At 35.7% G+C, this 25,385-nt stretch overlaps 5 protein-coding genes across 7 annotated transcripts; 2 read left to right on the forward strand and 3 right to left on the reverse strand.

Moving 5' to 3' along the window:
• The first annotated feature begins 400 nt into the window (after positions 1 to 400).
• Hacd2 (3-hydroxyacyl-CoA dehydratase 2) lies at positions 401 to 8,362 on the forward strand. The gene is made up of 6 exons (XM_073081899.1): positions 401 to 812; positions 1,453 to 1,581; positions 3,011 to 3,134; positions 5,431 to 5,636; positions 6,665 to 6,804; positions 7,507 to 8,362. Exons 1-6 carry the CDS (start codon positions 612 to 614, stop codon positions 7,829 to 7,831), a joined length of 1,125 nt encoding a protein of 374 aa, XP_072938000.1. The 5' UTR covers positions 401 to 611; the 3' UTR covers positions 7,832 to 8,362.
• Positions 8,363 to 10,254: 1,892 nt separating this feature from the next.
• Positions 10,255 to 12,371, reverse strand: ND-B16.6 (NADH dehydrogenase (ubiquinone) B16.6 subunit). Its single transcript, XM_073082338.1, has 3 exons — positions 12,212 to 12,371; positions 11,737 to 11,957; positions 10,255 to 10,581 (listed from the first exon to the last, which is right to left on the reverse strand). The coding sequence occupies exons 1-3, from the start codon at positions 12,312 to 12,314 to the stop codon at positions 10,444 to 10,446; spliced, it is 462 nt and encodes a 153-aa protein (XP_072938439.1). The 5' UTR covers positions 12,315 to 12,371; the 3' UTR covers positions 10,255 to 10,443.
• A 44-nt stretch (positions 12,372 to 12,415) lies between these two features.
• Positions 12,416 to 13,467, forward strand: LOC140749282 (uncharacterized). The gene is made up of 4 exons (XM_073082337.1): positions 12,416 to 12,759; positions 12,887 to 13,056; positions 13,160 to 13,240; positions 13,336 to 13,467. The coding sequence occupies exons 1-4, from the start codon at positions 12,507 to 12,509 to the stop codon at positions 13,417 to 13,419; spliced, it is 588 nt and encodes a 195-aa protein (XP_072938438.1). The 5' UTR covers positions 12,416 to 12,506; the 3' UTR covers positions 13,420 to 13,467.
• A 71-nt stretch (positions 13,468 to 13,538) lies between these two features.
• Positions 13,539 to 15,787, reverse strand: LOC140749281 (V-type proton ATPase subunit D). The gene is made up of 5 exons (XM_073082336.1): positions 15,380 to 15,787; positions 14,669 to 14,907; positions 14,357 to 14,438; positions 14,166 to 14,280; positions 13,539 to 13,793 (listed from the first exon to the last, which is right to left on the reverse strand). The coding sequence occupies exons 1-5, from the start codon at positions 15,644 to 15,646 to the stop codon at positions 13,642 to 13,644; spliced, it is 855 nt and encodes a 284-aa protein (XP_072938437.1). The 5' UTR covers positions 15,647 to 15,787; the 3' UTR covers positions 13,539 to 13,641.
• A 105-nt stretch (positions 15,788 to 15,892) lies between these two features.
• On the reverse strand, positions 15,893 to 25,153 carry LOC140749280 (uncharacterized). 3 transcript variants are annotated; one of them, XM_073082334.1, is made up of 9 exons: positions 24,953 to 25,153; positions 24,138 to 24,879; positions 23,941 to 24,065; positions 23,108 to 23,209; positions 22,284 to 22,355; positions 21,412 to 21,518; positions 20,730 to 20,785; positions 17,984 to 18,071; positions 15,893 to 17,691 (listed from the first exon to the last, which is right to left on the reverse strand). In XM_073082334.1, the coding sequence occupies exons 1-9, from the start codon at positions 25,037 to 25,039 to the stop codon at positions 16,242 to 16,244; spliced, it is 2,829 nt and encodes a 942-aa protein (XP_072938435.1). In that variant the 5' UTR covers positions 25,040 to 25,153; the 3' UTR covers positions 15,893 to 16,241. The 3 variants fall into 3 exon arrangements, with proteins under 3 accessions (XP_072938435.1, XP_072938434.1, XP_072938436.1); XM_073082333.1 differs by having other exon boundaries at positions 23,941 to 24,879; XM_073082335.1 differs by lacking the exon at positions 22,284 to 22,355 and having other exon boundaries at positions 23,941 to 24,879.
• Between the last annotated feature and the right edge of the window lie 232 nt (positions 25,154 to 25,385).

Here is a 25,385-nt window from a genome sequence, read left to right on the forward strand (position 1 = left end):
AAATCTTCATTTCCTACTTAAGGGCGTACAATCGGTACAATTTGTTGATTACAAATCTTTCTACAGCACTGCGTGCTACTGCGCTATGCGCCTGACGCCCTGTAACCTGTAAAACCGGCTTCGCGGCTAAAAACCTGTAGCACGCACATGGGTGTCTAACGCTGCTCACACGCCATTTGTTCAAAAATGCGCGCATGCACGTCTTGCATGAAATATCAAAATTATTTGTAGTCGAGTGAAATAGTCTTATAACTATTAAAATAATTTAATAAATTATTTTCTATGTCATAAATGAGACCATAAAAATTTATGTACTCTGTGCTTTGACAGCACTTCTGTCGTCTATAGCAAAAAGTAATGTGAAATTTATAATCTGTTCTGTCAGTTTTCTGCACTCTGTAGTAGTCTGTAGTCTGTGCTGAACTCTGCTGAACTGAAGTCTAAAGTACTCTAAAGTCAATAATATTTGATTTGAAGCAAGTATAGGTGTTCTATGATTTGAAGCTAAGCGAAATAAATTAAATTGAATTAATTCTGTAACACGGGCCATTGTTTTAAAAGCTTATAGGTTCCATAGAATACGAACAGTTATAGTAACCGATTAAATAATAATGGTAGCCACCAGTCCTAGTCCATTTGTATATTGGGCTCAAACTCTAAAAACGGTATCATTGAGAATCGATTTGAAAAATGTTGAAAATCCGTCCGTGAATGTGACTGAAAATCAGATTAAGTTTTCGACAAAAGGCACTGGGGCGCGCGGAGACTGCCACTACGCATTTGATTTACATTTATATCAACAAATCGTACATGTAAGTTTTGGAATTTTTATATTAGCGCATTTAAAGTAGTATATTTATATTGCTCTGTCCGAAACTCAGACCTACTGTATTTACATATATTTATGTATGTTTAGTAAATTCGGAACATTATTAATAATACTGCTCTAATTGGTCTAACTTTATGTCAAATAAGTCTATATGCATATAAGTAATTATATGGTAATGTACCTACACTGGTCATCTAAGGGTCACTGTTATTTCAAAACAATTGTCTTTTCAATTCAATGAACTTTCTCGTGGTTTGCTTACTGTAGAAACACAGCTATATTTATTTCTGGCTTACAAAAGCAGTATTATACTCTCTTATTTTCTAGTTATTTATTTATAATATTGAATTTGGCAACAAACATACAGACTACCTGATAGCAGCTATTGCCTCCCATGGACATCTGTAACCAAATCCAGATAAATTACATTCCTACTTAGAATAGCCAACAGATGCATTGTTACCCCTAAGGTCTAAGTTGAAATGCCTCAGAAAAGTTGTTATAGTTTTGAAGGTGGTAGAACCTTCCAAATAACTTGTTTTCCATGATGAGGCATACTCTTATACATAAACTATATAAATGAAATGAGTTTTATCAACATTAAAAAGAGCATTTATCAACAGGAACCGCCCGAGGAGAATGTAGTGAATGTCCGTGTGTTTGAGAACAGGGTAGATATAGTGCTCACTAAGCTACAGCCAACATGGTGGCCAAGGCTGACGGCTGAACCACAGAAACCAGCATGGCTGAAGGTAATTTTGATTATTTTTAAGGTATTACATGATAGGGAATGTACCCATACCTCAGCATATCTATCATCATAATAATGCTTTCTACCCTATAAGTCGCATACTAGGATTTGACTGTGAGTACCATGGACACACAAAAAGACAAATATATAAAAACCCAGACACAGGAACAAAAACTAAATTTGACATTTAGATATCAGTCTGGGGTCGAACCCCGCAACTGTGTGTCAAACCAGTATGTGACTGCTCCATCATGCAGATCCAAATTGACAGCTGGATAGATTACCTATTGTAAGAAAGGTTTAGTTTCTACACCATATGCCGAGTAAAGATTATATATAATCTTCACGCACTTTTGAGATTTTTTTACACATCTTTCAAGCATATGATTATCATACTTACCTTCACTATTTAAGCAAGTGACAATTAATTACTAATACACACATAACTTGGAAAATCGGATACTTAGGATTAGAATCTTGTAAGCGTGAGAAGTCAGATTTTAAAGTAGAATATCACTTAATAAAAAAACAGCAGTGATAGCCTAGTGGTTAAAAAAATTTGCCTCTTGATCGAGGGGTCCAAGATTCAAATCCCAGGCATGCACCTCTGATTTTTCAAAGTTATGTGCGTATTTTATCACTTGCTTAATTGGTAAAGAAAAACATTGTGAGGAAAAAGTGTTCCAAGGTCTGTGAAGTCTACCAATTCTCACTTGACCAGCATGGTGGACTATAGACTAATCCTTCTCATTCTGAGAGGAGACCCGTGCCCAGCAGTGGGGTAGTAAGGGGTTGATGATGATAATGAAGATTTAAATCATTGAGTGTAAATACAGTAGATGTATAAATCAGTAATGCTTAATTCTATTGTTAATTTATATTCAAGGATCAACAGTAACACAGTAGAATATGTAAATAACATTAGCAAATATCTGAAAAAACACCTGCATACTATTAATTATTGGCAAGGTCAAGTATTATATTTAAATAACAATATATGAAATAATATTTTAAAAAAAATTGTAAACTAAAGGGACAACTCATAGAGCGATTTTAGGGTTCTTCTGTCTGTCTGTCTGTTCATCTATCACAGGCCACTATCTTTTGAACCGTAATAGATGGATGCTTGAATTTTTTACAGATTATACATAATGGTGGCCACTATAACAACAAATACGAAAAGTAAAATCTTCAATATAAGTACAATAAATCACTATTATTCGGCGGTTTTCGCTTTATGTATTGAACCATATTATGTGGACAGTACAAATTTTCACAATACATTTACTTCTAGGGCTGCTATAATAAGAAATACTAAAAATAAAACAAAGGAAAGTTTGATGATACAAACATAGAAACCTTGACGTACTTAGTAGTAGAAAGTTTGCTTAAAGGAATAAATAATTAATAATTTGGTGTGATTGTTTTAGATAAACTTCGACTTGTGGAAGTCAGAAGACGGTGGTGATAGTGAAGAGGAAGTGCGTGACGTCATGACGGACTATCCTGGCATGTACGACAAGCTCCATAAAGAAGAATTAGGGTATAGGAAAGGTAAGAAATATTTAATTATTTAAAACTAGCCGATCGGATAACTTTGTACAGCCTCAGAATCTATTTATGAAATATATTTAATATTTACTCACCTTTTAAACCTTCTCTCGACTTGTTCTCCACAAATTGTTCTAAACTAAAATTAGCCAAATCGGTCCAGCCGTTCTCAAATTATAGCGAGCCTAAGGAACAGCAATTGATTTATATATATATATATATATATATATATATATATATATATACTCGTAGATTATGTGGATGTTCGGGGCAACATCAGTATTTTGGCATTACACACAAACAATGATTTGTAAATAGACAACCAAATTTTGAACATAAATCTAAATTCATAATTTTGATGTATGCTGGGCCGGGGATCGAACCTAAATCCGTGCCGATTATAACATAGAGCTCGTAAAGTAAATAAAGAGAAATTCTTATAAGACTAACGTTTTTACATTACATACGAAACTCTGAGAATAGAATCACTTTCAAAACACTTGAAAGTGGTAGAGAATCCTTTGTGGTTCGAACTGGCAGCACCAGCGCCACACCGCGCATCTGTGGCCGATCTCAGGTAGGAATATCTAATCCTATCCGGGGTTGATTTTTATATATACAGATGTCCATGGAAGACAGTAGCCACTTACTCGTCGACTGCTTCATAGTATAAATATCTATACAGTATCCTATCTTCATACAAAAGCACGGAACGCAAGTTATACCTACGCGCCTCGATTTCGGTACGCCCTCAGCATTCGAACAGGCGCGAATGAGCCGCAGTGATGAGTGGTCGGAGTGATGGTTTTTAGGCAGTGTTTTTTTATTTAAACAATTATTTAGCGTCTGTAAAGTAGGTTCCATCACAATTTGTTTATTTTTTTTAAAAGATTGGTATTACGATTTTGTATCGAGCAAAATACTGGATAGAACGAAGGAAAACGACATACGAATGATAATTTAGCAAAAGCTATTCTCTTTGAACATGAACAAATTATAACCACACTTTTCATACCTACTAATTTGCAACTTATTTGTTATAACTTATTAATTTACTTATTATTTTCCACTAAAACAAAATGTCACTCAACCTATCGCCTTCTAAGGAGCGGCTATGTAAAGGCTAAAATATAATATTTACAATAAAAAAAAACTAGAAGAAAGTCAGACGTAATTAAAATACTGTAGGCGCGCAGCCCTAACGCTAACTCTCAACCAGCGCCTCTGTAGGTATATAATTCAAGGACAGGGCCGAGTTACATTACTGCTACTCCTATATTATATAAAAAAAAGAACTAAAATGAAGTTGTTAAAGACGCTAGCTTACAAAAGCGTGTGCCGTTTTTGATCGGTTGCTTATTAGAATATTCTGAAAGGACTGGGCGCGGATAACAGTCGCATTTTGACCATTAATGAAGATAGCAACAAGCGAACGAAAATATATTTATTATCGCGCGAAATAAATTATCGTTTTCACAGTGCTTATAATTTATCTGATAAATAATTACACCTCGTGCTAGTTCGGAAAAAGTCGTTTATTACCCTATAGTGCGTTGTAATTAGTTTTTAATCATTTTTACATAATAGAAACATGGAGAAGTCTGGTTTTACAGGTATGTGAATGGTTTTCTGATAATGGGAGCCCACATTATGTGGAGTTTTCGCTCACTAAAACCCACTTAAGGCCGTCCTTAGTGCTACGTGGAGGACTTCGTGATCTCTAAAGGGATACCTACAACCGGAGTCGTCCAAACGTGACGTCCTTATCGGGTTCAGCCCTGGAGGAGTAATTTAGGCCCCTCATACACCATCTGCTGTTTACGACGGTACGCGGCCAAACATCCCGCTGTCCTGTCTGAGGTCACTTGTTGGATGGTTCGGGCTCCCACTCTTGGCGCCCGCAACCTCGGAAGTCTCCTTTTAGTCGCCTCTTACAACAAGCCGGGAATACCGAAGCTCTATTCTGTTCCGATACTACAAGCTTAAAATACCTTATCTGAATAATAATCTTATTTGAAGGTGGTAGAACCTTATTTTTGCCTCATAACAGCATCGTTAGGCGCTGCTGTGTTCTGGTTTGAATGGTGTGGTAAGGGAGACATAGTTTTCCGAGGCGTTCCAGCTTAGTCCTCAGGGACTGTGGACGACCTCGGGTAGGAATATCTAATCCTCTCTGGGGTTGATTACAGATGTCTATGGGCGGCATTTGCCACTTATCATCAGATGGACTGCATGCTTGTCTGTTACTCCTATATTATAAAAAAATACTTGTGTATGTATGTTTTGTGATTGTTCACAGAGGAGCTCCGCAAGGTGTACCTGGTCATCTACAACCTGTTCCAGTTTATCGGCTACACGTACGTGCTGGCGGTGATGTGTGTCCGCTACGCGAAACTCGAGGGTGCCTCTATAAACGATACGTACGAGCACGTCGGCCCAGCTTTCAAATTCCTACAACTGATGCAATTCTTGGAGGTGATGCATCCGCTCTTTGGGTACACCAGGGTGAGTTACCTATTTCTGTCTAATAACAGCAGTGTTAAATGGTACTGTGTTGTGGTTTGAAGAGTGTGGTAAGGGAGACAGTTTTTCGAGGTGTTCCTGCTTAGTCCTCAGGGGTAGCAAAGCATCTGTGGCCTCAGATAGGACTTGTATCTTATCTGAGATTAATACCACATGTTCATGGAGGATGTGGAGATGCGCCGCTAACCTCATGTAGGAATCTTATCTGGGGTTGATTACAAATGTCCTTGGGCGACAGTGGCCACTAACCATGAGGTGGACTGCGTGCTCGTTTGTTACTTCTATATTATAAAGAAACAATATTATGTTCATTTACAATTACAACATAATTTGAGATCTTGAAAACAGCAACATTTTTATTCATAGTTTTTTCGGCGTGTGAACCAGATATTCATGAAAATTATTTAAATACAATACATTTTATGTTTGTATGCTAAACCGCGCAAGTATCTCAACAACTTATTTACATTATTTATGTAATTATATAATAGCTGTGAACAATGATAAAAAACACAGTGTATGTATGTATATAATGATCATGAACTTTTCAAGTGAACCCTCAGGGTCGAATCCGAAACTATAATAAAAACACAAAATGTTCAAGGACATATGAGATTTGATATGAAGAAAATTGAGTTTTCGTTTTTATTAAAATTGGTCTCGTAACTCTTTTCAGTATTTTTCGCTATTCCTTATAGATTCCGCTTGGAACCTGAAGGCCCATTTGGAAAATTCACTCTGTATATTTAAGAAGATCACATAATGAACGTTTCTAAAAGTTAACAACATGAAAACACTTTAAAAATCACGTTATATTTCTCAAAGAAATATAATTATTATATAAGAGTTTTAGCAATTTGCAAATATTGCTTTGTTAATCACGCGGCAATTGAAGCTGAAGCTGAAGCTGGCTACGACATGGCCATGGCATGGCATGACATGACGGCTACGGCTGGCTACGACATTTAAGAGATTTAATTATTCTAATCTTCTGTGTTGCAATGTTTCAGGGCGGAGTATTCCTGCCGTTTCTACAAGTGTCCGGGCGCGCCTTCATCCTCTTCGCTATGATCGAGGCGGAGCCCCGGATGCAAACTAAGCCAGTTGTGTTTTACTTGTTCTGTGTGTGGAGCCTTATCGAAGTTGTCAGGTAACTAACTACAATCTTGTATTCTATTATAGTCCGCGCCAAACTGCTAGTCCGCTCTGAAGTTGTTGCGAGCAGGTGTAGTCATACAATTTGCTATGCCGACGCAATTCATTTCTATATTCAGAGCGGACTAGCAGTTTTACGCGGACTATAACTATTATAAAAAAAACCAGCTGCTTAAAAGTATGGGTAATTTGTTTCTTTTGCAATTTAGACGAATTCAACGCATCTCATATGTTAATATCCGTCAAACCGTATTGGCTGCAGGCTATGTCAAAGAATGAGACCTACAGAATTACAGACATACACACATACATACACTTGACAAACATTAACATCCACAGTCAGGTAACAATTGAATAGAATTGAATGTCTGATCTAGATCAATAATATTAAAGGTTTTTTTGTAACTATTATGAATGTTATTTTTAACTATAGTACTTTTTTAATGATCTTATTTATTCAGACTCGGAGGGAGAGAGATATTTACAATTACTAATTACATAAAAATAAATTAAAGAATAACAAATCAAAAAAAATACTTATTTACAAAATTTACATTAAAAAATTGTCACAATCACTGTCTCTTTTTTGTCACTATCATTTATCTTTCGAAAATAAAATTTACACTGAGTAATTGCGGCCCAGTTCTCTTCTTTCAAAAGTCTTTTGTTTGTTTGACAGTCTATCTTTCTATTCCAGGTACCCATTCTACATCGCGGGATTATATAAAAAGGACATCTACATATTGACCTGGCTGCGATACACCCTATGGATTCCTCTATACCCTCTGGGTATTCTCTGCGAAGCGATCATAATCGTGAGAAACATTCCATACTTCGAGGAGACACAACGGTTCACCGTGTCGTTACCAAATGAATATAACTTCGCTTTCCACATGCCGTCCTTCATGAGAGTGGTTTTATTGTTCGGATCAATACCCTCTATGTTCTTCCTAATGTCACATATGCATAAACTTAGGACGGTCAAACTGAGGCCGAAGGTTATTATTAAAAAGTCTAAGTAGATTGTGAAAGTAACATTGAACGGTTGTAACTAACTAAAACAATTATTGTGTGAATGTTTCGAAATCTTGAACAATTGACTGTTGAAACAAATTAATTGTGTCTATAGTCGTATCTTCAGGATAGGAATTAGGATTATAATTATGATAAAAGTTTTGCAAAATCATGGCTAAAATTTTGAACGCTATGTCGGATTATACTGGGCATCACATAACTGTAGTGTGGCCATTAAATAACAAAAAAAACCTTATGTGATTTACTTAGTTAATTTTAACATAACTTTTACTAAGCAAAAGTAAAAAAATATAACACCACAGAAATGTATATGTGGACCGTTAATTGATATCGCCTAACATTGTCCGACATGACTGTGTGAAGTCGTTCGATATTTTCTTCGTGTTGAACGTATTGATTTACGCTTATTCATCATCATCTAATCTCATTTTGGCAACACTAAAAACAGATAATATTAATTTACTAATAAGTAGTGTCCATGCTTTGGAATTCGACTGGCATTTAATTATAAAAGAAAACTACTGCATTTCTATTAAATATTTATTTAACATAAACATTATGTTCTTGGTGTATTTTTTTTTTTTGTTAATAAATTTTTTGTTGATGTCCCACTTGAATGTCAATAATTTAATTCCCTATTTTTTGTTACGATTTAAGTACAGACCATATTTTATTTATACACTTGTTTCTGATTATATCAACGGTGCTTGTGCTTCTGTGTTATGTATAAACTATGAAAACTTATTTTGATTGGTGCCCTTTTACTTTTTATAGGGCTAGCATTTAACAAAATATACTATCATTTTAAGAAATATCATAAAGGTAATGGGGTAAACATATAAGTTTTCAAATCTGGTTGTGGAAGGTATGGAATGATTTGATGTATGTGATAATATTGGTTTTTAATTAAGTTATTTTAAGAATAGTTGTGTCACCAACAATATGTTGCATTTAAAGATCTCTACTTGTTTTGTGATTATGCCAGAATGCTTAGATAATGTGATTGGATACGAAGGTACCTAGTAATGTACCTTTACTAAATAATGTATCCATACAAAATCCTGGATATAATAATTGTATAGCATAGAACTAAGTTGCCGATACCTTCAGATTAATTTACTATTTCCTAGTATGCATTTAAAAATACATAAATCGTATATTTAAGTACTGTAATGGATACTTTGACTCTTATAGATGACAATTTATTATACATACAAAGTTGTAAATAAAGATGTAATGTTTGTAAAGAATGACTTACTTCAATGAGTACAGGTTACCCTTACTTTAGAACGCATTTGATTATTTTAATTTTGAAGTCGTAAGTAGGGGAGTTAACGTGATAGTAAGTGGCTACTGAATGGTTACCGTAAACATCCCCAAATAATATTAAAGTCCTACCTGAAGGCGGCCACAGATGCTACCCCTGAAGACGACTATGTTGAAACGCGTCGGATATGTCCCTTATCACACAAGTATAAAGTCGAGTTTCATCTCCACACGTCATTCAATTCGCCGTCAGCTTGATGAAAAATATATTTATTATCTATAATAGAATATTTGGTGATCAATATAACAAACACAAACTTAATATACCTTTATATCACGGCGTGCGTAAATTGACGTTTTACGCACGCTTCGCGTGCGCAAAACCCCCATTTCCGACCCCGTAATATAAAATTTTATACAACACGCGGACGAAAAATGTTTTTCTGACTCGTGTGATTGCAGTCCTCGCCTGCGGCTCGGCCTGCAAACTCACACTTGTCAGAAAAAAATATTTCGTCCTCGTATTGTAATGTACTATTTTATATAAACCTGTATATATAGGTAAATATCTAAATACTACATTATACAAGTATTTAATGTGATGCCGCAATGAAATAAAATAGACATCAACAATAGAAAAATATTGATATAAATTAGATAAAATGCCCCTTGTATAATCATTTTCATTTTGGTGTAAGGTCATTACTAAAGACAATTATTTGTATATTGTATATGTATTATGTTATTATTGGCGCATAATAGAAGTTGAGATATCTTCAGATTATCCACATGACTTGTCATTATTATAGAATTCGTAATAAATTAAGATTCTTTTGCAATACTTGTTTTCTTTATTGAACCATTTCCTATTAATTTCACTTATACTGGTTAATTTGCCTCCTACTGGAAGTTGTTTCTATCGGTTTCTCGAGCGAGAAGAGCGAATGTTTAGACAAACAAAATATTTTATATTCCTTCGATAATTCGTATCTTCGAGACGACATACTCTCTCCATCTAAATGGGCCATTAAAGGCAAGAATTGGGTATTGATTGTAACGGCTTTAGTAACTGGGATATTTGGGAGAAACGCAACTGTTTAACTATGTTGCTTCCAATCTCAAGAAATAAATAAAACAAACAGGATACATACATCAATCTTTATTCAATAAAGCAACTACATAAATTACAAAGGCATTCAGATTCACAATTAGGGTACCCAATAAATGATATTTGCTATTATTCATGCCTTTCAAAATTAATTGCACTAGCTCTGTAACTTTAATATTTTTACAGTAGGTCTCTTGCATCCCCGACCTACAAATTAGGTACAATTTAAGAGCGTAGCTTAAGATGAGCCCTCTTGAACCATTCAAATGGTGAGCTGTGAGCATAGTATTCATGGAAGATTGGTTCTACAAGAGCATCTGGAGGTACTAGCTTGTAAACCCTCTCACCATAGTAAGTGCCAACCTGTAAAACAATTAAGATTTCATGAGCCACAATAAAATATGGCAGAATAATGCAATTATACCTATTTTTACCATGCTTTTATTAGTTCGACCTGTATGTATGTAACGTAATGTTTGAACTGGAATCTTACCCACTTTGAACGGTCCGATTAATTTCAAATTTTTAACAATTATCAAGAACCGATAACTACATGATTTTTATAATTTTATCCCATTCTCGTCATCATGATCGTCAGGAATCAGCATTAACGAATTTTCTTGTGTGATTTTAGTGTGGTTTTTAGTTTTCTAACTATGATTATTAAAGTTTAAATGTATTGTTCATGGAACAGAAAAAACAAGCTTGCTTTTCTTTTCTATGGTATTGTTATTGTATGTAAATACTTTTGTTGACTTGTATTAAAGAAATATTACAAATTCTGCCATAACTTTGCCATATTGTTGTATCAATATAATGAATGTATTAATAACACAATGTAGAAATTAACATAAATAAATTGCTCTCCCACTAACCCACTATTACCTCCAAACATTTTATAGTTATTCTGAACATTAATATAGATAATTACATAAAAATAGTTTGCTTTGCACCACACCTACAGAGAGTACACCTGGCTATATATTCGTTCAAATATCTAAGATATTCTTATATAAAGCTTTCAAACTTATTTCCCAGGATTGACAACACAACTTTATTAATTGGAATTTGTTTTAAGATTACTTGCAAATATAAATCTTAGGCAACCATCTTAATCTTCAGGAGTGACAACACATCTATTAATGACTTCAGGGAGTCCCCTAGAGTTTGTCGCAGTCCATAGGCAGTAGTGATCACTTACCATCAGGTGGAATACTTGTCCATTTGTTACTTGAATGTTGCATAGAAAAATATTATAAGGGTGATTCATATACCAATATTACAAACGTAGATAGGTCATACACATTCGTAAAGTAGCACGTGAAATACAGGTCAATTGTTCCATGCAAACTATGTTTATATCTTGCTCTTTCATTTAGACATACTCTCCGACTTGCACCTCTTACATCATTGTAGTGTACATTTCTCCCAATGAGTGCCACCAAAAAGAGCTGATTGTTTTTTAGTAGCCTATCTACATTGTTTACGAGTGGTATATAAATGGTAAGGATACTTCACCTCCCATCCGGGCACGTCATGCATGAGCTCGGCCTCCGCGTCGCGGTTCCGGCGAAGCTGCTTCAAGTACTCTCGGTCTCTCTCGGCCAGCAGCATTGGGTATATGGCCAGTTTAGCCGAACGCGCCTCGATCTCATTCTTATGGATTTTCTTCTGAGTTATATTGAACAGGTAGGCCGAGACCACGGTCATGCCAATGTAGCCAGCAAACCATGCATACCCTGCAATTCAAGAAAAAAAAATGTTGACGTAAAATTAAATTTAAAAACTTAGATGGTGATTATAACAATATGTATAAATGGTAATTTTAAACCATATTACATAGAGACAATTGTACACTCTGTATAAAAGCGAAATTTGAGTAACTTTTAAAAAAATACTTCAAACTACAATCAAAACACGAACGCCTAACCTAACTGTGAGGTTACATAATATGTTTATCATATCAATTTGATAGTATAATACTTGTACTTACCGCTGAAGTATTGCTTAGCTGGGATTCTTTTATAGGGAATCGGTTTGTACCCTCCCGGAGGAGGTAAATCTTGTTTCTTAGCTATATGACAAGCCTCGGCCATTTTTCGTTTTAACGACAAATGACAACGAATTTGACAAGTGTAAGCTGTTTTTGACAATTTGCGTTTCGTTTGCGCACTATTGATTTGGAACTGAAATATCATCGACAGTACACTAAGTTAACACTAATTTATTTCCTTAGCAACGCATCACTACAAAAAATTGATATTTTTTAATGAAAACGTTTTAGTATCATGGATTCGGGTACGATTGATGAAGGTATTCAAGCAAATATCCCAGAACCAACAGATGAAGAACCCGAATTAAAGATTAGACCACTCGAACGTATCAAGCTTCACCCAAAAGCTCCAATAGAACCTTCAGCTTATGGAAAAGGAAAGAACTTCAGCCGTCCCTGGATTTTACAGGATGGTCGGGAAGTACCTGCGAAGGGCAGCGAAATGCGCGATAAATTCAGAGTACCTAAGAAACCCAAGCACGGTGAAGGTAAAATCATAATGATTTTTCTATCAACGTTATAACAGACTAGATATGTACATACAAGTAGTGCTTAGCTTTAACTTTATGTTCATTCATTAATTACTTATTATCTGATTTATTGTTGCATACGTAGGTATTCGAAAGCGGATGCTAACCGACTTTTTCTGGGAGCAAATGCTGGACGAAGTGATCGAGGAATTGGCAACCTCCCAACCGGTTGAAGAGTATTGTTCGGAATACGACGCAAACTTTATTAAGGATCAATTTGAACCTCGTAACTTAGAAGTCACGGCCGATAAAGATGTAAGAAAACCTCATTACTTATCTTGTAACATACTTTAGAAATTTCGAGTTTCTATCTAATTAATTCATTATCTTAACCCGATATTTAATGTGATTTTTACAGATGCATCTCAAATATCCATTATACGGAACTGGATCCAGTGCTATAACATACTACAGCGAGACAGTAAAAAAGACAGGCCCTGTGAGTACTGTAATCGTTATTAAAATAATCATAAGTAGGTATATAACAACGAAATACTAAACTGCATTAAACCTCGACTATATTATTTTTTTCAGGGCGAGATATTAGAAAAATTCCGAAGATGCCAATTCTTTACCAAACCTATGGAAGAAAGATTGGATAACGGCTGGGTTCTGTGAACTGTTACTTAACTTTCTTTTAGAAATAAATTTACTCCAATTTGTCAATCATTTGTTCAATTGTATGAGCTTCCTAAAATGACCCATTAAAACAATATAAAATATATAAACAAAAAGTATATCAGTTAGGTACTTTATTTTATCTTGTATGTATTTACCCGTTAACTTTATTGTATACCAAATACATCGTAGAGTAGCAAGTAATTAAAAAACGAAATAGTTTTAAAATAATAAGTCCTCGTCATCCCAGTAATGCGGATAGCATGCTGGTTTGTAGTCGCCGCCGGATTCTGAAGGTGGTGGAGCTTCGCAAGTGTACTTGGGCACGCTCTCCACAGATTGGGTAGGAGAAGCTGGATTTGATGGCGATGCATCTGGAATTTTAATAAACAAGTATCACAGTTACCATGGAAGAGTCGAAGAGATACTAAATGATAAAGTTTACTTTGTAGAACGTGGTAGAAACCTCTGTGGTTCGACTTTTGTGGCACCACCGCTACATCTATTTCTGCCTAATAACAACAATGCAAATTCTGGTTTGAAGAATGTAGTAAGGTAGTTATCCGAAGCATTCTAGCTCTTCAAGGTTAGCGACCTAGCGACGTATCTGTGGGCTACCTCAGGTAGGAATCTAATCTTATCTGTGGTTGATTACCGACGTCCACGGGCAGCTATAACCATTTGCAGGTGGATTGCATGGTCGTCTGCTACTCTCATATATTATAAGAAAAAAGAAATATACATACCACTCGTCTCACCGCTATCCCCAAATTTGCAACTTTCAAACTTAAACTTTCCCAAGAATCGTCCAGTATTTTTCTTTGCCTTTACCATTTTCAAACGATGAAATTCTTCTCTCTCCTAACACCGAAGATATCAGTTAATAAAGAATTGACAAAAACTTAACCAAAATAGAGTAAAGTAAGCATTTCCGCACCCTTTCGTCCATTTCCATCAAGATGTAGCTTTCCGTGTTACGTAGTTTGGGTATTATAACCTTTTCTATGCCATTAACTTTTCTGGAAATAAATCTCTTGAATTTAAAAGATATTTACGTAAAATATTGGACATATGAACTTAAAACATGCCAACAATCAACTTTTTATATTTCTTTACTATTATTTTTTATATTTATTTCACGTTATATTTATTGTAATATGTATATCTACTTGAATGTCTTTCGATACTTTTGTAGTCATATTGAGTACAATGCTACGACCACGGATGTATTAAAACAGAAGATTTTAACCTTAACGTGACTCTTAAAGCTTCATCCAACAGATAGCAAGTATTTCTCAAAGAGGCAAACTTGATCAAGATCCGTATGGCCTCTCTAAAAGTCCTCTTGGCCTCGCCAGTCCGGTGGCCACCGGCACCGAGCCCAGCGAAACGCATCGAGTCACTCGTGCTAATATCTTCAACAGCTTGCAAGGATACAGTGGATACACCAGAAATGTTTTCTGGGATACGCTGCACTCTAATTTGAGCCTAGGAATAATTTAGAATAATCTAGTTTTAAAACGAAAAACCACACTAAAATCGCACAAGGAAAATCATTAATCCTGATGAGGAGAATGGGACAAAATCGTTAAAATCGTGTATTGTCATCGGTTCTTGATAAGTGTTCAAATTTTCAAATTAATCGGACTGTTCAAAGTGGGTAAAAAACGAGTTCAAAGATTCCGTTACGTATATACCATGTTTGACCATACCATGACCTGTATGGTCAAGCTAATAAAACCATGCTAATTAGATTAAGATTCTTGTTTTATAAGGTTTGACACCCCATTAAAATTTTTTGCGCAGAGGTAAGTTTTATCTTATATGCGGTAAAAGTTTTGATCACCGTTTCATTTTTATGATATTTGATATAATTCGCTTTTTCACATAAAATAAATACTACCTATTAAATTTCTATTCGAAACTATAACTAAACGTACGTAGGTACGTAGGAACCTACCTCGCCAACATTCTCAAGGACTAAAGCATTCGATTCCCCATTAGTGAATTTGATGGCAGCAAGCGAAATGTATGCCTCCTTCAACGTGTGGCCCATCATGGCCTGCGTCATCGCCAGCTCGGACGTGGCTTGTCTACCTCTGATACGAAGAGCTTCAGCCTTGCGCTTCAGCAATTGATACCCCCGATTTACTTTTTCCTGACGATGCTTTATCTCTCTCAACATAAAAAGCGATGCGGTCACAGGATAACGGTTTTCAGAATTCATTTTCTTAATGTTGCTTTATTTATATTCTTATAACAACTCTATCTATCTAGAGTACCTTTTATATAACAGGACAAAATTTACGTTAAAATTTTGACAGAACTATTTGACAATTTTTAATAATAAAATATAATTGAGGTTTTATTACGTTTGTCTCATAAGATGGGTATTACATAACGATAATACTTTAACGAAGGAATTATATGAATTATATTATTACCTATGTAAATATAAATAAAAAAGTAGCTATAGGTTGCTATAATATCTATTATATATTTAGTTCTATACATTTTATAAATGTACTTAATTCTAAAGCAGTCTCTCATACTTCAATCTTATTTTACATCCAACCTTTTGCAGGCTCATAAAATGATTTAAGTAGGGGCTATGTATTATACAATAGGTGTCACTATGTCAGTCATATTTCAACATTTATAACATTTCACTTAATAAAAATATGGTTACATTAATACTGACTCAGTCCCATCATTCGTACGTGAATCTAGATTCTATATTGCAGTTAAATGTCCACGAGCACTTCAAAAGTTTGTCAAATTTACACTTATTCTTCTTCACCTTCTAGAATATCCTGCATGTCTCAACTGTCCTGCCAGTAATTATAGTTTCCTGAGGGTGGGGGTACGGGCATCGGGGGTCCATTTGGGGGAACAGTGCCGGGGCCGTAGGGCGACCCCTGGGGAGATCCATACCGCGGCCTGAACCACGGCCTACTCGTGTATTGGTAGTTGTTACTTGCGTAAGCTGCTAGGTTTTGTCCAGTAGCATTTGGGTAGGGGTTTTGATTAGGTGGAAATGCGATATTGGGCATATTTGGCAAAGCGGCAGGATATGCTTGATTCGGAGCTGGCGTGGTTGAAGGAGAGAAACTCGTCTGCGAAGAATTTTGAGAACTGGGAGTAGACGCTTGCACATAACTCTGAGTAGCTGTTTGTTGATTGGACCCATTCGCAGGGTTGTAGCTCGGAGGTTGGGTAGTAGTCGCCTGACTGACGCTGTAAGCTTGACTCTGAGAGTTGTTGCCATTGCCTGCTGCGTACGTTTGTTGTCCCACTGTCTGGTTAGCGGGAGTAAAACCTGGGGTTGGTGTTGTGCTTCCATCCGCTGTAAAAGTTTGCTGTCCATTATTTTGAACCGTTGTTGCACTTGATAGGGAGTACCCTGAATCTTGTGATGATGAGATATAATTTGTCTGATTTGTTGTCCCATTCGTGCTGTCGCTATCAGTGGACGTGGTGGACTGCCCATTGCCATTCGTCGGGGTAGGGTTGCTCACTTGAGTCGCAGGTAAAGTGTATTGCACGTTTTGATTACTAACAGGTATAGTAATAGTGCCGGAGTTAGCTTGCATCATGTACTGTGGTGGCATGCCCGCGTATTGAGAAGTCGGTGTTATATAAGTGGAATTTTGCTGAAGTAATTGATGAATTTGCTGTTGTTGAGTCACTGGGATCGTTTGTGTTGCCATTGGAGAAGAGGGAGGGGGGGCTTGGACTATAGGGATGGTACCCGATACTGAAAGATTTGGATTTGTTAGCTGCTGGCCGGCCAAAGCAGCGTTCAATTGCTGGGCTGAAAGCTGGGCATTTAGGTTGATTCCCGCTTGCATGTATTGGGAATTCGGTGGCATGTTCATTGGCATCAACGGCACGTTGTACTGAACACCGCCCTGCACGCCGAGCTGATTGGGTTGCATCACCGTTACGTTCTGTCCAGGCTGCAACATTTGTTGCCCTAACAGCCCTGGAGGTAGGCCTCCTTGCATCAAATTCGGATGATTTGCAGGGATCATGTACACTTGGCTGTTCGGCTGTCCTATGACTGTTGGCATTTGGCTTATATTCAGAGGATTCTGAAGCACAGTCATGCCTTGAGGAACGGTTATCATTTGCACATTTTGTGCCGCGTTTTGTATCTTGTTCGCCGTCAGTTCTTGCTTTTGGCTCTCTTTGCCAGGTTGTATTTGTATCGAATTCCTGTCTATCTGCTTGATATACATTCCATCGTGTGTCATTGCGGTACCTGAGACGCTAGAAAAAAAAATATAAATTTTTGAAAGATAATTCAAAACAAAAAATCTAAATCTAAGTTTCTTTCGCTACACTAAATAACTACAAAGCGTGGAATAGAGATATTTAATTTAAACTCATATAAACCTGAGAAAGGAAGGCGTAGAATTAATATAATGTCATAATATTTTTATAACGTTCATAGAATTAGATTTTTTTCCTATGTACATAGATATATACCCATAAGGGTAGGTGTGAAATATTATAAATTAGTGACAATATAACGAGTAAAAATGTCTGAATGTGTACTAACTTCGTTTGTTGTCCCGAGGAGACATGAATAATGGTCCCGTGAGCCGGATTGATCTTCATCCCCATGCTGACAACGGTGTTTTCCCTAGCTGAATAATTAAACAATGTTGTAGTATATTAATATATTTCAATATTAATTTTGCAACATAAATATAGTATACATGTGAGATTACGCAGTTTACGCCTATTGCATCAAGTCATGCATGAAATTACGCTATGCTATGTGTAGGAAGATTATAAGGGTAGTTCCCGGGAGCAAGTTTAGTATCGAAAAATGTATCGCCATACGGTGACCTAAAATGGTGCAGTCCCGATGTTAAGTACACGACGAAAAAGTCTGAAATTAAAGTTATCTGAAGTGAAGAATTGTAAAATTCAAGACGCCTGTCGAACGGTGACCAGAATACTCCAGAACCAGCATACTGTAACCTAAATATGCTACATGCATTTATTACAAAGTATAGTGGATTCATTCACAAATTCGATGAAAATTGTAGTAATGATCTTGTAAATTTGAACGGGCACGCTGTGTTGGGATATATCTGTGGAGAAAGATGTAATTATACATTGAGTACGCGGTAATTAAACGGAAACATTGTAGTTACTGTCTCGATCACAGCAAGCTGCTACAAACGTAGGGGGAGTAATATCTTTGTTGAGGAGCTTAAGGGGGTGAAGCGTTAGGGGTCTAAAAGCAGCGGCGTTGTAGAGGTCGGTAAAAAAATAAAGACGGTTAGTCTCCGAATGTTTTTCTCATCCAATGCTAATTTCGGAAATGTTGTCGCCAATAAAGAAAAAGGTCCTCCTGTTTTAAAAAATACGGCTACGCCTACAAACAAAACGTTTAGTAAAAATATTAAATAAATCTTTCTAAGTTCACCTAAAATAAATAAGGAAAATATCTGGATAATTTGGAGTATCTAGCAGAAATACCTCAAGTCAATGAAAGGAGAACAAACAAATGAAAATTCCATCTCGAATAGGACTATTGTAATGCTGAAAAAAACAGTGAATGATGAGTTTATGACTGTTCAAAATAAGCAAGTTAATTTCACGTAGTAGTTGTATCATTTCTGCAAAGAAGTCCAACTATAAATAAATAAAATTGGTGATTACAAGGGGATATTGTGTTAAAATACAATGAACGACATAAATAAAAAAAAATGTACAGGAAGTCAGTCAGCAATCAGAACGTCAGGACCTGTGCATCTACGAACTATAAAAAGATGAAGAAAAAATATCTAGTAATATTCTGCATCGAAAGCCATATCGAAGCAACACCTAAGGAAGTCGGTAAAAATTACAAGCCAAATTAAGAAACCAAGGTGTACGCCAAATTGTATATTTAATACAATTATTGATTTGCTAATCCTATTAAAAATTAAACACAATGAGATATTATATAGACTAGCGCCAAACGGCTCATCGAGTTAAAAGCTGCAAGTTCCTCTTCCTTAATCGTTCACTATTGGCAAAGTGGTGTGCTTTCATGGTGGATCTAATTAAACCTCGTTGCAGATTTAATTGATATATTCTCTTGCTCTCTGAATGAATTTACAAAAACGACACTATATGTACTGTGCTATTTTGTTAAAAATTAAGGAACCACAATATCGCTTTGGGAAGGACCTGTAATGATATGTGTTTGTGTGAAATAAATAAATAAAAAAAATATAAAAATAAAATTTGGATGATGTGGCCCTCGTGATGCACCTCCATTTGTTGTGGTCTCCGCCTTAACGAGAATATAAGATATTACGTGTATTTCAGCTTATTCGAAGTAAATCACTGTAATGCTGTTCACAAGTATAACTACGCCAAATGATAGTGCAACTCGTCAAACCCTAAATCACAAAAAACAAAACAAGTAAATAATCATCAGTATTTTTGATATAATCAGTAAGTGTTTCTGGATACCAAATTTCCTTTAGTTTCAGAAGCTTTGTTCAATTCAACACCTGCTGACAAAAAAAAATGGATGATCTGACACGTTCCGATGTTTCTAGATGTTTGTAGATCTTTTTCCGCCACTGCCTCTAACTATAATACAAAAATATTAGAAGTGGTGGAATAAAAGGATTACACTGTAAAAGACACAATATCATAATTTTCCATTTACGCAAAGTTATTTTCAGGCAAATGGGAAGACCAACTACGCAAAATTCACGCAAAGACGCCATCGCTTCAAATATTTATAATGCAATTACGCTGTTGTGAATACTATTATAATTGTATATTAGCACATTAAGCAAATAAATATAACATCGAATCAATTCATATCCGAGACAATTTGGTCAAATCTTTTAATCGTAATTATCAGGTGTTTATTTCTGAAACTTTTCCCAAAAATATGAATGTTTTCCATCAAAGATTTGATTTGAAGCCATTGTTTGGTTTAAAACTAAGTTAAATCTTCTTTCTTTTGAGATTATCCCATGAAATTTCATTGTTTTTGTATCTTTAGCAAGATTTGAAGTTTAACTTTCCAACTTTTTAAAAAAGGGGACTAAAGCTATCCTAATCAAACAAGTTAGAAAATCTTTACAATTTTTCCGCCAGTATTTTGTAGACCCGCAAAATGTCCCCCCAGCACGTAACTAATTATTTAATTATTTTTACAATTTACCCGTCAGGTGAGCACCTAACTCCGAGTGTGTATTTAGGACAGAAAATTGTCCTATATTATGTTATCTGCCCAAATGATCTCGTCTACAAAGTGTAGTGTTGCACATAAATCTTCTATATACCTGCGGCGGTCCACGTGCGGGCTTCTCTCGAGCTCTTGTCCTGGCTAACATGCGACCTGCAGCATTACATCATATTAATTCACACACTTATAATCTAAATCTTCAACAAGGTTAAGCTCTTCGAAGCCCACATTGTAGTCAGGAACGAAATCTTCTTTCGTAGTATGTTGATTCCTTGCGAGCCAACAATCGGAATGCTTCTTAGTTTTTCTACTAGATAGCATGCATTTAATAGGCTGTTGGGATCCTTTGAATGTTGAAATAATAGTATGAGAGCCTCATTTCTTAGTTATTCATATAACATTATTTTGTTCTTTTATATGCTAATGAACTGACTTACAAATATAGTTGAGTGAAAAATATTAGTGATATATTTCTTTTTTATCAGACTTCGGAGGGATAAAGTGTATCAATCATATATTCTTTTATTTTTAATAAGAAATAAGGCTTTAATACTTGTAATTTTAGTTTATTTATCTTAAATTTTCCAATACTTTCCTTTACTTCATTAATCATTTACATTTGCGAAGTCAATTGTACTGACGCCAATTGCTACAGATTAAAAAGAAATATTATAAGAATTTTGGCAAATATATTTTTCGCAAATGTAAAATGTATAATCTGATAAAGTGGAGAGGAAAATTATGAGATAGATTGTTTCGATTTCTATACTAACACTTACCCAGCTGGTGCAATAGGTCTCAATTGTAGCTGATTAGGGGTACCATCTGATAATCTTTTTTGACCCCTAGCTTCTTGAGTTCCAACGTTTTTGGTCGGAGTTGAATTCTGAAAAAAGTTGGTTGAATTCAAGAATAGTTCAAAATTGACTAAATTAGAATTAGTTAGCTCGAATATTAACAAGCCCATAACCAGTGGAATGTTAATCTAAGGTATTTATTGAAGTTGAAGTTATACTTCTTTTTGCGCTTTTCGATAAACAGATTAGTGTATTTTGAGTGTGGGACGAAGTTGCACGAGTGGATGTAACACACACTTTGCGCGAAGCGAAGTTACGCGCGCCGACGTAACACATGATTAATCTGTAATATTTATTATTCTCATTTATTATTTTAGTGAGTTATAATTAGTTTGAGTAGGCAAAAATATGTGCAAATTTAAAAGATGTATAACTTCTTACAAGCGTACATAAGTAGACATCAACTTTTTACAATTTATGCTACAGGGAACAACTGAAAATGATTTCATAATAACATGGAAGCTAGTATATAAATGTGTATGTGCATGGTTAAAAATAGACTAAAAATGAAATAACGAAATTAATTTAAGAAACAGAATATTTTGAAATAATCAACCAACATCCATTTAGTTAATAGAACACAGCATGTACCTAATAGATTGGGAAGTATTATGCTGAAACGAATTATCAAAAGCGATGATAAAAAAAAAACAAAACCATTACCACAGAATGTTTTAAACAAATAATGAATCTTCTTTAAAAAAAGAAAGTGATTATGAAGAAAGAAAACAATTGTTTAAGGGAAGAAAATAAAGATGAAATGATATTTGCAGAATGCTATATAATATGCTCACAGATATAATTTGTGGCGATGATGCTTGCCCTGTAGATATTATATTTATTAGAGAGGCACTGCTCACAATGGGCTGTTGGAGAAATTCAAACAATTATATTTATGGCTTTATAATGAAATATTCTATTTATATGTATTGATTATAAATAAAGGTACCTTGTGTCAATTAATCTGGAAATTTACATAAAATTATGGATATGTAATATATTGTATAATCTGACAAACTTTTCTGCGCATTTTTATTAGGCCATCATAAAGTTACTAGGTTGTCAAAATATCAAATAAGACAAAACTATCTAATAAGTGGAAAATTTAAATGATATTTAAAATATTATTACAATCTCTAACGATAATGTGAAAAATCTGTTATATTATTGACAAATTTGTCACTAAATTAACTATGTCTAGTTTTTAAGATCCGTATTTTATTAAATAATCGTAAAATCTAAAGTCTTTTTACTTGGGGAAATTAAAAAAATCACTTATGTAGCAGACAAATGACGGTTTCCGAAAGCCATATACATGAAAGTTTTGTCGGACTATACTAAATAAATCATGTATCTAAATTACTCATATAACAATAGAGTTGTAATCCGTCATTTTAATTAATTATGATTATTTATGTATATAAAGATCAATTAATGTTCATTAGTCTTGCTAAAACTCGAGTATCGCTGGACCGATTTCGCCAATTTTGGCTTTAAATTATTTGTGGAAGTCCAGGGAAGGTTTAAAAGTTCAGTATATATGAAAAATATTTCGTAAATAGATTCTGAGGCTGTATGAAATTTGCCTGGTCAGCTAGTCTGTAATAAATTTGAGTACCTTTTGATTTAGTTGCATAATGGTACCGGTTGCTTGTAACTGTTGTAGTTGTGCTGCAGAAAGAGGTAATGAGGTCTGTTGGAAAGTGTTCGCTGGTGCTATCTGAAATTATGCAAAGTTACCATGAAAACACATAAGTCGTAATAATTTTAATGTTATATCACGGTGTAAGAGTTAGATGAATATATCTACAAAAAAATCAAAAATCGTTGTTTTTTCATAAAACGGTTCACAATGTAGTCCTTTAACGAAATTGCAAAACGACGTAACGTTATATACAACATTGCACAGGTTCCAAAAAAACTAATCAACATAAGAACCGCTTTCGATTGAACCAGAATAACGTATTATGAGTACCGTTAAATTAGTTTTAATTATATTTGTTAGACCTCTAAGAAATTTTTGCAAAAAATATGTTTTTATCTTGGAATATTTTTTGGTCAAATATCATAATTATGAACCATTTCGACATAAAAGCTCTTACATTGCGACTTTCACTTTTTTTGCTCTCCTGTAAAATTGACAAAATATAGATACATTAATCTGACTCTTACAACGCAATATACCCTATTAACTTACTTATGTTATGCCCTGCATGCTAACTTTTTAGCCAATATATTATAAATTTTACTATGTTTATATGCTAATTAATTTATTTAAAAATTATAATGTTTCATTACTGCTTGCATACTAGAATATATTTAAATGTAAATGGAATACCTTCTACATAAATTTTATATTTATAAAGGTTGCTTTTTATAAAAGCAAATGCAAATTACAGTATTGATAATTGAATTAAACCTTAAAATGTATTTAGTAAAATCATTACTTACGGAAACAAATTGTTGTGGTTGTAAGTTGGTCAGGCCTGATTGGTTGGAGGTCAACTCCTGCAACTGTTGGTATGGTATGAGCATGGTCTGGGAGCCGGGCACTGTCCACTGAACTGTATCAGCACCTTGAATATGGTATTTCACATCTTTATCTCCCTTGTCTGTGCTATACAAGATTTTCTGTGAAGAATTTGTACCTTGTGCCGCGCAAACCACTGGCGTGGACATCGCCGAACTGACGGTGGTCGTGTCAGCACTGTTGAGACTCGCTTGCGGGAATGTCAGACCATTAGGTAATATCATGGACATGGAAGATGGAACGCCACTCAACCTCAGCTGGGTCACGTTGACTGGCTGCATGCTAGACAGGTCAACTAACTGAGTCGCCCCGAAGCCTGGTTGCTGGATGGCACTCAGGGACTGAGCGATGGGCAGGGATGTGAAGTTCGTGTTGGACACTTGGACCCCGGGTTGCATGATCGGTATCAACTGGCCACTCTCCTGGTTGAGCACATATTGCTGCTGCTGCGGCAGGAGTTGTAGGACAGTGGGCTGGCGGACGGTCATGAGCGGAGTGGTGGCCGGCGCGACGCTCACCACCGGCGGGATGACGGTCGGGTGCGCCGTGGTGGCGAGCGTCGAGGGAGTGGACAGGGCGACGGTCACGACGGGCGGCGGGACGGGGGGCGGCGCCGCTGTCGTAGTGAGCGTCGGCGGGGGAACGTTCAGCGCGGGCGGAGGACCTCCGGCCTGCGCCGCGCTCCACTGGGCGAGCTCCGCGCGTATTGTCTCTATGAGGTTTTGCGCCAACGACCGCGCAGCCGCCAAGGCTTCGGAGCGCGTATGATGCAGAGCCAAGTGCAACGGCTCAAATTTGTCACTCTTTAACACCGCTACCACGCCCGTCTCCGACCGTATGTACTCTAAGTTGGTTCCATTCTACAACAAAATGCATTAAATCAATTTCACTCTATATATTCCGATTTACACACACAATACGCACAAAACTTACGGGCCCAAGCAGCCGTCCCTTGATGTCGAAAGCGGCCGGCGCGTTATCCAAGCCTATGTAAACTTTATCTATGAGACCCCCAGACATAATTTAATCGAATATTTCATGCGGTTACGATTTTATTTATGTTATTTTTGAGCAATGCATCTTTCCGAAAACGACAAATGTTTTGACGTTTGCTTGAAAGAAAATTTGAGATGACATGTCCGTTCGGAAATACAGAGCGATGCTCCCACGATTATATAAAAGATTTTAAGATGTTACTTATTTTTAAGTAAAATTTTGCAGATAGCTTTATATAATTAATTTTCAAGGTTGAAACATATTTTAAAATTCATTCATTCATTGTAAGTTTGTTTTGCAGTATTCTGTAATTAATAATTTATAAAGCCATAGACAAATAGTTTAATGGCGCGAATGAAATACCGCCAAT

Source organism: Epargyreus clarus, unplaced genomic scaffold, assembly GCF_041222505.1.
Source record: "Epargyreus clarus isolate Ecla_fem2 unplaced genomic scaffold, WU_Ecla_fem_2.2 ptg000017l, whole genome shotgun sequence".
Lineage (NCBI taxonomy): Eukaryota > Metazoa > Arthropoda > Insecta > Lepidoptera > Hesperiidae > Epargyreus > Epargyreus clarus.